The sequence below is a fragment of the Labeo rohita genome, chromosome 21, assembly GCF_022985175.1.
Source record: "Labeo rohita strain BAU-BD-2019 chromosome 21, IGBB_LRoh.1.0, whole genome shotgun sequence".
Classification (NCBI taxonomy): Eukaryota; Metazoa; Chordata; class Actinopteri; order Cypriniformes; family Cyprinidae; genus Labeo; species Labeo rohita.
The window spans coordinates 22,203,546-22,218,409 of record NC_066889.1 but is presented as its reverse complement, the minus strand read 5'-3'; the positions used below and the strand labels follow the sequence as shown (position 1 = coordinate 22,218,409).

The window sequence follows — 14,864 nt, the reverse complement described above, 5'->3', positions numbered from 1 at the left end:
GTACAGTGTAAAAAACAATTTGTTGAGTCAACTTAAAATAATTTGTAACCTGGCTGCCTTAAAATTTTGAGTTCAGCCAACTCAAAAAAAGTTTATTCAACTTGAAATGTTAAATTATACTAAGTGACAACTTAGATATTTAAGTTGAATCAACTTAAAATTTTAAGGCAGCTGGGTTACTTACCCATCTGTTAAATTTAGCAAACACAAATATCTAAGTTGTTACGTAGTACAACCTAACATTTCAAGTTGACTAAACTTATTTTAGTTGACTGAACTCAAAATTTTAAGGCAGCTGCGTAACAAATTATTTTAAGCTGACTCAACAAATTGTGTTTTTTTATTTTGTTCAGTGTATTTATTCATCTTTCTTAAATGTAATTTAATGAAAATACAGTCATTCACTGGTAGCTCATATTAATTCAGTGTATTAATGTTAACAAACAACTTTTGATTTTAATAATGCATTAGTAATTAAATTAACATTCATAAATGCTGTACAAGTATTGTGCATGGTCAAAAAGGTCTTGGATTTCATCAAAAATATCTTAAATTACGTTCCGAAGATGAGCAAAGGTCTTATGGGTTTGTAACGACACAAGGGTGAGTAACTAATGACACAATTTTCATTTTTGTGTTAACTATTCCTTTAAGCAACCAAATACTTCACACAGTCTGCTTTACACACACAAACATCACGGCGACAAGGAAATTAAAATATCTTCTGAACACAATGTGTTGTTCACCTCTCAAATATAGAGCAGCCATTACTGTGCCTTACAACTATAATTCTCAACTCTAACAACCTATGCACCTTAGCGAACGACAGTACTGCTGAACAAGCAGAAGGACTAATGTGACTCCCACGACCTCTTCAATGCGCAGCACACAAAAGCAACAATAGTGCTGTGATTAGAATGCATCATAGAATCCCCACAGAGCCAATCAGACAGGGTCACCAGAGCGCTCTGGGAGATCAATGCGGCAGTGCGCCGTCTCGTCCAAACACCAGCACCCACCAAAAGCGTATGTCGCCCACTAGCACGCTGCTTAAAGGTTAGTACTAGCCATCCCTGAAAGGTCAAGGTGGTGTAGGGCCGTACTCCGTTTTGTGTGTGTCATTGTTCATAATGCCAGACATTTATAAATGTCTCTCTCATGAATGGCTGCTTATATTTATTTTTTATTCTTCTTTAGAAGCGTGCTAGAGGCTAAATAGACTAAGCTTTCTAACTTTCGTTTCGGTACCCAGGAATTTGTCAAAATTACCCTGCAAATAGCTTCGCTGCGTTGTGAGACCGAACAAGCAGGGTAGTAAATCAGGGCGGGCCGAGGGAGATTTCTGCTGCGCTGTGCAGCACTGATGAAGTCGGCGTGATACCCCAGTGCGCTTGCTTTCAACGGCCGCAGGGGCCCGAGAAAGAGCGTGTGCTTTCCAGTGGCCTTGGCAGATTTACACCTGGATGAACAGCTCATAAAACTCTCCCTATAATCACATTTAACAAATTCTGGCACACAGGTAAGAACATAAGAAATTACGCAGGGGTGACGAATAGTGCTAGGCCAAATTTGGGGAGTGGACAGATAAGGTGTAGCACAGTTTCTGTAGCACAGTTTTTTTGTTATGTTATAATGTTTTTATTGTTTTATTTTGTTAGTCGTATTTTTGTAGTTATTTTTACTTAAAATAATCAAATATTTTATCAAATATGTTATCTGTTTTTGCAAGTGAACACTTCAAATTACGTTTAAAATATACACCGGTTGAAAAGTTATTTAAAATTGTAATAATATTACACACGATCACTGTTTTACTGCATTTTATTCACATAAATGCAGCCTTAGTGAGCACAAGACACTTCTGAACTTAGACAGAAGTGCATTATAATTATTTATTATTATTATGCACTTGGTTTGACATTGTATCCAATGCAATTCAAAGGCGTTTCCTTTGAGGAGGTAAGAGAGGGCCTTCTCAAAATAGTGGATGAAAAAAATTTGTAGTACAAAAATAAAACAATATTACAAACAACAACATTATAAATCATTTGTTTTTCTAAAGAAACATTGTCCAGCAGAGACACCAGCACATAGAGTCCCTGTCTCTCTCGCCTCCCCTGAGCCCACTGAATTTTAACAGACCCCCTAAAGCAAGTGGCAATTTTGGTGGTGGATAATTGAGAATGAATGGGGGAAAGTCACGTGAGAGTCATTGCAATATGATTGGATATGGCTGGTTATGTTCGGCTGTGATTGGTTCACACGATAAATCCTGCCTGCATTTGCAAATTAGTCTGAATGAACAATGTGACGCATGTTAATGGGACTAATAGGACTAAAAGACTAATTTAAAAAAAGTAAGTAAACAACTCACACACTTCGTTATAACCACTTTGTTGTCAAAATAAAATATTAAGTTAAAATTAAGTCAAAAAGATCTGTGGTAGTTTTTAGTGAGTAATCAGCTTGGTGAAATTGAAAGTAAATCTCCATGTCCGTGACCAATATTTACTGGGCTTTGATGACTGATGATCCGAAAAATTCACTAATAGATAAAAGTTAACTATTAGAAAGAATAGCTGAACATAAGTTCACAAAATATACAGTTTAAAGTGGTCACGAACTGAGAAACCAAAATTAAGAGGTCATTGTACTTTAAAACATGCTGTAAGTTACAGAACTCAAAACGTTAGTCTAAAAACAGCTTATATTAAAGGCAGTCTTCCGAAACAACAGCTTCTGGAATGTTCTACTCTATGATGTAATAGTGTGGATAAGCACCACCTCCGCAAAAGAAGATCGACATCGCTGCCTGTTTAGCCACGCCCACCAGTTCGCACATAGTGTTTACCGGAGAGGCGAATGTGCAGGTCTATACATGAAGGTGACTCTGAAAACAACACGATGCTCTGCAGTGCCAATTTGTGGGAAAAAACAGTGTTTGCATTGCCTTCCTTCTGATCCCAATATTAGGAAAGAGTGAATGAACTTTTTAATGAAGTTCCAGACCGTGTCAGTAAGAACTCGATCCTTTGTTTACTTTTTACCACCGTTTCGTTTACTCTTACCCATAGCGTCAGCGATGCTTGTACAATGCTTGTTCCTTTATCTCAGGGAACTGAGGTTACACCAGTAACCGGAGCGACACAATTCAACGCAGGATTTTCAAAAAGATTGAAACTAAATGAAAAGCTATGCTGCCTATATTGGATCCGACAGTGATGACGCAACAAAAGTGTGAGTAACTGTTTTCATTACATGGTCACTATTGCTTTGTCTCTTCTTACAGATCGTTTGATACAGTATGTATTGAGTTATTTAAAATCACAGCGGCGTCCATCTATGAGGAATGAATGTACGCTGTTAACCAATCATAGCAGTGAGCGTTTACTTTTGAATGTACAATCAGCCACACTTATTCAAACAAAGCATTCTGCTGAGGTGAGGTAAAAACAGGACAGAAAATAGCCTATTACTTCTAAATTATGTTTTTTGATGTAAAGTCTTGATAATGTAATAATAAGTGGACCTCAGAGAACATTACAAAATAAAAAGACCCCTTTCATGACCCCTTTAAATTGTTACTGCCTTGAGTTATCATTTTGGAATAAATGTAAAATGCTTAAAAACACTAACTTGATGAGGTTCATACTTGGCTTTAATAAACAGAATATTGATTATATTGTTAATGTAAAAATATAAAATAGAATGCTTTTTTCTTTCTGTTAGTAATGTAACTTGTACATGAATTTACATTTGATTTAAAAAAAAAAAAAAACTAATTTCAGAACACCACTGCAACTTTGTGTGTCTTAGTGTGCCTTAAGTGTCCAAATATTTTACACAGGCTGCTTTACACGCAAACACAAGCAGGTCTCTGAATGTTTAACAAGTTCTGGCACAGAATACAAAAAATTATAGAGCGGACAGAAAAAGGTTCTCACATTTAAAAGCAGCCAAAATAGACACTGTACAGTGATTGATTGCTTAATTTGTCCAACTAACAGTGTGTGTTCAAAGTTCCTTAGGCAAATAATGACATGCAAACAAAACAATTTTTTCCCTCACCCTTCACTGATTTATATATTTAATTCATATTGCTTAAAATTCATAACAGAGCACCTGCGTATAACTGCAGACGTCTTAGTTTTGTTCAGGTCTGATGGAGACTGAGTAACTGTGGAACAGACTCTTGTATTTTCTGCTTCTTAATGTTTTATACATATTCAATAATTCTCTGATAAAAAGACACCTAGCTCAAAACACTAATCCGCCGGTTTGGACTTGCTCCTAATAGACCGTATTGTTCTAAATGGAAATGCATCGGCGTCAAGGGTTTATCAGCTGAGTACACATTGTGTATGTTTACCAGAAAGACTTGTGTAAAATGCAAATCAAACACACACACACAAATTGCTATTGTTTTTTTTTAACTAATCAAATCAAATGAGCACAAAAAGCTTATCAGAAGTAACAGGAAAAAATCCCAAGTAAACCAAATTAGGTTTAGCTTTAAAGCGCTACTGCCCATTAGCTAGCAGAGGTGATCACAGATAAATGCAGCAGATAAATGATGACGTATAGGAAAGGACAGCGGTCCACTGACACTTCGACAGCATTGAGGCTGTCATCAGCTGGGACAAATAAGAGTTTTGGTTTACAGAAACAATAGCACAGACAGCGTTTCATGAAAGGCAAGGCAAATTCTTCATCCGCACCTCTCTTACGCACCGGTGGAAACTCATTTCCACACTCAACCTACTGTATACGGGAGCAGAGCACTTAAAACGACAGCCATTTTTTAAAGCTGGCGAGCTGTAAACAACACCGCTTTAACACTGAGTGTTTGAAGACTCTTGCACATGCAAATGATCAGAAGTTCTCCATCTATAATGCATGTCAATAACTATGATATAACTAGACTCATTGTCTCCCACTTGGAGTAAATGGAGATTTTATTTATCTGTTTGTTCGTTATTATTTTCTAGGTACAAAACGGCTTAATGAACTATTATACTCCTATAGAAACTATTCCACATACAAATTAACTACTGTTCAAAAGTCGATTTATTTATTTAAAGAAATAAATACTTATATTCAGCAAGGATGCATTAAAGTAAAAGTAAAGGAATATTCTGTCATTTTTTCGACAAATACATTAGTGTTAACAAGTTTGCGGTCTGTAAGATTTTTTTATTTATTTTTTTTATTTATTTTTTTATTTTTTTAAAGAAATAAATACTTATATTCAGCAATGATGCATTAAATTGATCAAAAGTAAAAGTAAAGGAATATTCTGTTACATTTCAATCGACAAATACACTACTGTTCACAAGTTTGGAGTTTATAAGATTTTTTTAGGTTTTATTTTTCACTTTTCTTAAGAAATAAATTCTTATATTCAGCAAGGATGCATTAAAGTGATCAAAAACAAAAGCAAAGAAATATTCTGTTATACTTTCATCGACGAATACATAAGTGTTCACAAGTTTTGGGTCTGTAAGATTTTTTTATTTTATTTATTTATTTTTAAAGGAAAGAAATACTTATATTCAGCAAAGATGCATTAAATTGATCAAAAGTAAAAGTAAAGGAATATTCTGTTATATTTTCATCGACAAATACACTACTGTCCAGAAGTTTGGAGTCTGTACGATTTTTTATTTTTATTTTATGTATTTATTTCTTTTAAGAAATAAATACTTATATTTAACAAGGATGCATTAAAGTGATCAAAAGTAAAATTAAAGTAATATTCTGTTATATGTTCATCTACAAATACACTACTGCTAACAAGTTTGGGGTCAGTATTTTTTTATAAAGAAATAAATGCTTTTATTCAGTAAGGGGGCTTTCAATTTCACATTGCTACAAATGATTTTCTATTTCAATTTTTTTTTTTTTTTTTCATATTCATCATAGAATCATGGAAAAAATATGTATTGTATGGTTCATACACAAACACAAAAAAAAGAGAAAAAAAAGTAATACTGAAAAATCAGCATATTAGACAGACTGGAGTAAAAATGCTGAAAATTCAGCATTGCCATCAACTTTTTAAACTATTTTTAAAACAGAAATCAGTTTTTACTGGATTTTTAATTAAATACATGCAGCCTTGGTGAGGATAAACACTTAGAGTCTTACTGACTCTAAACTTTTAACTATAGTGTATATTCCTGTCTTTATTGGAGTTTAGTCATATCCTCATTACATAAGCATCATGTAAACACATGAAACCTACTGCTGTAATTTAATTAAAGCATGCTTTTTTCACCTTCTTCTCATCGCCGTCCTGCAGAAGCTGCATGTGGCTACGGCCCTGACTGTTGGACCTGCGCAGGGTGGCGCTGCGATGCTCCGCCAGAAGGTCGGGGGGTGGGGACACGCTGCGCCCCTGGGGATCCACCCAGGTGTAGACATGATTTGTGACATAACCGCCCGGAATCCGACCCACAGAACGCACTGACATGGAGAGCTTTTTGCTGCCCTTCAGCACCTGTTAAAGAGAAAGACAGTGACAGAGAGAAATAGCAGCACAATCAGTCTAGCTTGCCTGCTAAGTGTTAAAAGGCAGAGACAGTTATGGAAATGTCAAATGCGAAAATGCTAACATTTCCACTCCATAAGATAAAGAGCTCCATCAACACTCACGCCGCACACAAACAAAATAGCACATAGTGTTGACAAAGCTATCTGGAATCTGAAGCTTAGCTCAAACTCAAGAATCCCCCAGTTTAAAGTATTTAAATGCACAGTATGTAATATTGACAGCTAGTGTTTGAAATGAGTACTGCAGATTTAAAATATTATATGGCTTAACGCTGGGTTGCCAGATTGAGGGCACGCAAGAGGAAAAAGTGTAATTGACTGTTCACAAAAAAAACGCCCTCCTTAGTAACCATTGCTATGTCCGACAAACAATGGCGCTCTCACAGTACACATCATGTTCTCAAGCAGTAAAAAAATACATCGTAGAGAAAAGAGGAAACTGACTTGGTATGAAACAAGGTCTTTTAAAAACAAGGTCATTTTTGTAAGAAATTCAAACAATAAATACGATTTTGTGGCTCTTTGATGTGCACAGATCAATGTATTGCCTTATTAGATCAATGACACGTGAACCGATCGTCTTTTCTGCTTTACTTAAAGCATGAAAAAAACATGAATGAACATCAGAACGTATTTTATTTCAAATGCGGAAAGACATCCATACACACAATTTTTTTTTTTGTTCAAGTCCACTGAAGTTAATCTACTCTCCTGTCTGATTTGTTTGTCAGACAAAATGGCCGATTCGGCATTATGATTGGCCAGATCACCTGTCAATCAAGCTCTTTACGAAAGGTCAGTTGACAATGGAAGGCGACAAAGCCTACACAACACAAGTTATAGAGTTGATTTATCCACATTTTAATATTCTACTGGTTAAAAAAGTTTTTAGATGGATGCTCAGGCTCTTTAGGTCGGGTAGAATTGAACTCTGACCAAATTCATTTACTGGCTTTCATTACTGCACTTCGCTTTGTTTTTCACTCTCTGGCAACCCTAGGTGTCGAAATACTATTGGTTAAACTGGCAGTGGGCGGAGTCACACAGACAAAGACAACCATTCCGATATTCCGAAACAGACATTCCAACACGGAACACATTTCAAAGCTGATGAACTGGCTGTAGGATTGTTTTTCAAAGTATGTAAATTTGGCGTGTTTCCTTAATATCTGGAAACATATTATTTTTATGCTTAAGTACAATTAACAGTTTACATACAGCACTTTTAAACACTACATGTTACTAACAAAAAAGCTAAATAGATTAAATCTATTTGAAGAGGCGATATTTTTAAAAATGCTAAATAATAAATAGATGAATAAACAGACAAAAAATAAATAAATACATAAACATGAGATAAAAAAAATACATTTACAGATCAACACAAGTAATTAAAATGTGAAAAATATATAACTTTGAAAATAATTAATTAATAAATACATAAATAAATAGATAAAAATTAATAAAAACAAAAATAAGACTTGTCACATAAATAATAAGAAACAAATTAAACTAATACAGATAAACAAATACATAAATAAATAAATTCACAGGGTTCAGGTTATACACACTAAATGCAACTGATGACTCTCAAAAATAATTAAAAAAAAAAAAAATAGAGCAATGACTAAGAGCATTTAACTAAATATTTCATAAAAATGAGATGTAGGAAGTTCGGTGCAAGAATTTAAACGAACCGGTGAACTGTTTTAAAAGCAGTACGCTTATATGAATAATTTTAACACACCAATTCATCAAACCAATTCAATACAACCAGTTCAGACTTAAAGCATTTACCATAGTCTCAGCTTCAGACCTCATGCCCACAGACCGTTGGCTGAACGTCTGATGCATATGCCACACAAAATTAGAAACAATTCAGGAGTTTCGAAGTCGTCACTGGTTTTTCTTAAATAATACAGAATTTCCGGGGGATGTGTGTGCCACGTTCTTTAACATTCTGCCTGGAAACAAAGATGCTGTGATGCCGAACCCCCTCACGGATCAAGAAAGTCATTGTGTTTACAAATGTGACAGTGAACACTTATCAGCGCTTAAAGGCTGGATTTTTAAAACGACGCATTAAGAGCCAGGGGTGTAAACTTTTGAACAGAATGAAAATGTGGACATTTTTCTTATTTTGCCTAAATATCACATTTTTTTAATTTAGTACTGCCCTTCAAAAGCTACAGAAGATACTTACATGTTTCCAAGAAGACAAAATAAGTTAAAATTTACCCTGACCTTCAAATTTCAAAAGTTTTCACCCCCTGGCTCTTAAGGCATTGTTTTTCCTTCTGGAGCATCAGTGAGTGTTTAAACCTTCTGTAATAGTTGCATATGAGTCCCTTAGTAGCCCTAAGTGTGAAAAGATAGATTTCAAAATCATACTGTCATTGTTGGAAAGGGTTCAAATACACAAAAAAAGCAGAAAAACCAAAGAATTTGTGGGACAGAAGGCTTTTTCTGAAGAACAGCAGGCAGTTTAACTGTTCAGGACAAACAAGGGACTATCACTAAACAAAAAACACAGCTGTGGATCATTCCGGTAACAACAGTATTAAAATTCAAGTGTATGTAAACTTTTGAACAGGGTCATTTTTATAAATTCAACTATTATTTTCTCTTGTGGACTATATGTAAACATCTTTTATGTGAAATATCTTCTTATTCAGGTCAGTACTAAATAAAAAAATAACATTTTGTATGATCCCTCTTATTTTGGTAAAAAAAATTAACATTTTTGCAGATTCTGTAAACTTTTGACCTCAACTATATTTCACATACTTTTGAAAAGCAAAAGCATTTAGTTGATTCTGATAAGCGCTCAATGTCACAGTTGTAAACATGACGACTTTTTTCTTTCTTGAGGAGGTTTGGCATCACGGCATCTTTGTTACCAGGCAGAATGTTTTGTTAAAATAACATTTTTACAGATTCTGCAAGGTGTATGTGAACTTTTGACCTCAAATGTATGTAAAGTACTCTTCAAAATACGTTCCAGAGTTTTACACAACGGTTATTGTGGGGACATTTCCACGCCCCTAAGCATGACGCAGCACAAAATGAAACGTGATTGGTTGCTTTTCCTGTCAGTCATGTGGACTCTTGGGGAGGCCTTGGCCATTCAAAACGGCCAAGGTATCCAGACAGCTTCTACTGTCAATCTGAAGTTCTTGCTACACGAGACTAAGAGACATAAAATACAAAGGAACATGAAAGACCCTGTGGTGTTTGCCTCATTTGTCTCTGATGGCCTGCTATGCTCACTATCACTCCACAGATCAAGTGTAGTTCAGCTGACACTGCGGGACGCCGCTAAATTCAGCTGAGTGTAAAATGACACTATTCTCTTCTACAACACACACACAGAGACACTAAGCTGACATTAAACACACATCCCAACACAACCCCAGAACTTATTATTGGCTTGAACTCTGAGAACTTCCTGTTCTCAGGATGGCTTCACAGCATCTACTTCCCATGCAGCTCAGACTCCCTCGCAATGCACTTCAGAAACGGTTAGGGAGTTTGTGTCTGCAGGCGCGCTCTGTTGCGTATCTCTGACCTAGTTCTGCTGAACGTTTATGGAGTTATTCGAATGGTAAAATACAGTGGTCCAGATCTGAAGTGTAACAAAATAAAACTGCTTATTCGTGAGTCACTCCTTCCGTCGAAAATAAACACCAGTGGTGCTTCGTTAATCCCCAAAAATGTTTCAAAGCCCAAAGTTCGGATTTATTCAGTAGTTAATCTGGTCCGTAAGCATCTGGTTTCGTTTCTTGCCTGGTCCAGGATTTGTTTAAGTGGGTGACAAGTTGTTTTTTGGGGATAGGGGAATGCAGAGACAAATAAAATGCAGACGCATTGGAGTGAACAGGAAAAAATATGAGTAAGGGAAAATATGAAAGGCTGAATACAAATTTCTTAAAGGGACATTTTGATGTTTTCGCACCCCTATGTTATTCCAAATCTGTATGACTTCCTTTCTTCCTTAAAATGGAAATGTTAAAGAACTTTACTGGTTGCTCTTTGAAATTATAATGACTGCAGACTAACATTTGACACAAAAGAAAAATTACCATAATCAAAATATGTTTTTAAATGAAGTCTCTTATGCTCTATAGTCATATTTGATCAAAAATACAGTAAAAACAGTAATATTTTGAAACATTATTGCATTATTATTATTATTACAAAATAACATGAATTTTCAGCAGCCATTTCTTCAGTTTTAAATGTCACATATTTATTTTATTTTACTTTATTTTATTTGAAACTGTGAAGCTTTTTTTCAGGATTATTTGATGAATAGAAAGCTTTTAATTAATTTTAAAATATTTTTAATTAAATGCAACATTTTTAAAATAAATTCAGTCACTTTTGAATAATTTAATGTGTTCTTGCTGTATAAAAGCACTGATTTCTTAAAAAAAAAGTATTGACCCCCAAACTTTTATTTAATTTCATTTAATTTCATTTTATTTGAAACTGTCTTGCTTTTTTTATTTGATGAGATAGAAAGTTCAAAAGTTCAAACATAAATGCTTTAAAAATGTTTTAAATAAATGCAAAAGTCACTTTTGATTAATGAATGTGTTCTTGCTGTGTAAAAGCATTAATTTCTTTAAAAAAAAAAATATGGTAGTGTGTATTTTATTATATTACATTATATCATTCAAGTCCCATTCACTGTAATTGCATGGAAAAAACAAGTACATCCTTCAAAATTCTTCCTTTTATGTTCCACAGAAGAAATAAAGTCATACGAGTTCGAAACAACATGAGAGCGAGTAAATAATATTCCTTTTTGAGTGAACTACTCCTTTAAGAGACTAGAGGAGAAGATAAAAAACAGCTTTGTCCCTGCTGTGAATACTAACAAATAAAAGAGCGCCTGGCAGCGAGATTCTTAATGCACCATCGCTGCTCTAAAGTGCTGACTGTGACACTGTCTGATGGAGTGTGTCAACAAATGAGTGGAGTAACCGAATACTGTTGGATGAGAGAGAGAGAGAGAGAGATGGAGATGGAGGGATGGAGAAGGAGTGAAAACAGGCAGCTTATCAAATGCCTCCTGCATATGATATGCCACAATGTCACCTTAGGAAAGCCAATAATGCCAATAATGTGGGAAAATGCATTAATAGCCCCAAGCAAGAACGGAAGGACATAACAAAAGAAAGTTTCATCCCACCGAAAGAGACGGGAAATGTTGGGTTAGCTCATCTAACTCAACATAAAACACTTGCAACCCATTTTACTTCTGCAAATGTGATGTTTTAGAGGTGAAGCAACACGGATAAGACTAGAAATGTGCATTAGGAATGAAAATAGAGTCAATTTTGATTTCACATTGACTTTAAAGGCCATGAACACTTAAAGCTAATTGCTCCAAGTCATTTCAGATCTAAGCTTGATGGCCTTACCAATTCACATGAACACCAGCACGCATTCGCAGTGAGCTGCCAGGCATTTGGTTTATTTACTGTCATTTCCAATGGGACCGATAAAGCATCCGAGGGCAGAATGAGAAATCAAGTCGTAAATGCCGAATGTTTGAGCGTGTGACGCTTGTGTGCAGTGACCAGCTGGCACGGATACTGAAGCAAACAGAAATCGCATACATAAACAGACAATCTGTGATTGTTGCTTCGATTTAGCATAACAAAAAGGGGCCAATTAGATGATCACAAAGGGTAATTGGGTCTGGTTAGGAGTGCCGTGTGCTCAGAATGCGTTTATGAGATTACGCAGATGAGCGGGAAGGGGCGCAGGAGACATTTGCATGCGATTCTGGATGAAAACCAGGAGGATAATGAATATAAAATATTTAGGAATCAATGTAGTGCAATTAGATGGATCGGAGGCGGTTCTTACGCTCACATATAGTGGTTTTTGTGTAGGTGTGTTTATCATCCCAATAGATATACAGTTCTTTCATATAGCACTGAGTTACGATCTTTGAACATAAATTATTTGACCTAAAAGTTAAAAAGTAATATTGTGAAAAATCATTACAATTTAACATAACTATATTCTATTTGAGTATATTTTAAAGGGGTCATCGGATACGGAACTCACTTTTACATGGACATAAATGTGTGTTGGCTGTGTGTGTACACAACCACCCTATAATGATAAAAATCCACCCAGTGGTATTTTTTTAATCTTTATAAATAATAGCCCCTTTTTCAAATCAAGCCAGTCTCAGCATCTTGTCTGTGTGGCGTCACACCAACCAAGGCCGCTCCCACGATAGTTGATTGACACAACCGTCTTACTTTAGACCCGCCCTGACTGAGCTATAAACTGTCCGACCGCCATTATTTTGACTCCGGTGCAGATAAGAAAATCTCCGGTTGGGTGATTGAGGTGTTTTGTTGTTGGATGTAATAATGAACATAGCAGTCGTCATTTACTCCTGATATCTGAGCCGCTGAAGACTTTTTAAGGAAATGCGCCCAGCAATCTACATAAATCCGTCTTATTTTGCACAAATCAATCGTGTTCCTGCTTCACCTACTGCAGAAGTGAGTATTAAGGTTTTTTATGCATCTTTGCAAATCGTCTTTCCTAATAATGTGCTAGTTAGGAAGTTTCGTGGCTAAATGCGGCTAAAGTAAACAGTACTGCTTCTCACCCCACAGAAGCAAGGGGTGGGGCAAGCAGAGCTCATTAGCATTTAAAGGCAAATGCAAAAAACGGCTCGCTCTGAACAAGGGCTGATTTTGACAAGATAAAAAGGGTGTTTTTTACACTACCACTAGAAATTTTAACCAACGTTGGAAGTCAATGTTATAGACTTCTCATTAAGACCCTGATGAATCATATCAACTTGTGGAAAATGGACATCCGATGACCCCTTTAAAATGTAATTTATTCCTGTGATGGCAAAACTGAATTTTAAGCAGCCATTACTACAGTCTTTAGTGTCACATGATTCTTTATAATTCATTCTTAGAGACTGGTTCACATCTAAATAAAAATTTCCTGATCATTTACTTACGTCCATGTCATGCAAGATGTTCATGTCTTTCTTTCTTCAGCTGAGAAGAAACTAAGGTTTTTGAGGAAATCATTCCAGGATTTTTTTTTTTTCCAATGTTGGCCAGCGGGTTAAAGGTCCAAAATGCAGTTTCAATGCAGCTACAAAAGGCTCTACATGATCCTAGCCAAGGAATAAGGGTTTTATCTAGTGAAACAATCTGTTGTTTTTTAAAAGAAATACAAATTTAGTTACTTTTTAACCACAACTGGTCATCTTGCACTAGATCTGCAATGCTCATGCAAATGCAGACTTCACGCATTACATAATCACGTTGGAAAGATCACGGTTAGTTATTTGTCTCTGTACTTAAGTTCAAAACGGTAGAGTAGGGCGATAAAACTCCATCTCGTTTTCTCCTCCAACTTTAAAATCGTCCGACATCATTGTTTTACCCTTTTTTGTAAAGGCCGTTTGACTTTTTTTGCACATTCGCTTTGTAAACACTGGGTCGGTACTTTCATCAAGTCACGTGTGACCTTTCCAATGTGACTATGTAATGCTCTATGTCATGGATGCAGACATTTGTGGTTAAAAAGCATATCAATTTGAATTTTTTTTTAGAAAATGACCAATCGTTTCGACAAATCCCTCAGTTGGGATTGTGTAGAGCCATTTGAAGCCGTACTGAAACGGCAATTTGGACCTTTAACTCATTGGCACCCATTGAGGTCTACTATATGTGAACCTGGACCACAAAACCAGTCATAAGGGTCAATGTATACATCGTCTGAAAGCTGAATAAATAAGCTTGTTATTATTATTATTACGCTTGTTGTTAGGATAGGTTAATATTTGGCCGAAATAAAACTATTTGAAAATCTGCAATCAGAGGGTGCAAAAAAAAAAAATCTAAATATTGAGCAAATTGCCTTTAAAGTTGTCCAAACGAAATTCTTAGCAATGCATATTACTAATCAAAAATTAAGCTTTAACATATTTATGGTAAAAAATATACATGGAACATGATCTTTACTTAATATCCTAATGATTTTTGGCATAAAAGAAAAATCAATCATTTTGATCCATACAATGTATGATTGGCTTTTGCTACAAATATATAGTTGTATACTTACGACAGGTTTTGTGGTCAAGGGTCATATATGGAGAAAAATCCTGCAATGTTTTCATCAAAAACCTTTATTTCTTTTTGACTGAGAAAAGGAAGACATGAACATCTTGGATGACACAGGGGTGAGTAAATTATCTGGAAATTTTAAGATTCATCTCATGTAACTCTCAGATGCTTCTCCTAAAATTCTTT

General features: G+C 35.4%; 1 protein-coding gene across 2 annotated transcripts in view; it reads right to left on the bottom strand.

Annotated features, from left to right (window-relative positions):
- Positions 1–14,864, bottom strand: part of whrna (whirlin a) — a 115,398-nt gene that overhangs the window by 57,368 nt on the left and 43,166 nt on the right. For both annotated transcript variants that reach the window (XM_051093523.1, XM_051093524.1), the window contains exon 3: positions 6,278–6,499. In XM_051093523.1, the coding sequence (XP_050949480.1) occupies positions 6,278–6,499 (222 nt within the window). The remainder of the gene's footprint in view (positions 1–6,277; positions 6,500–14,864) is intronic.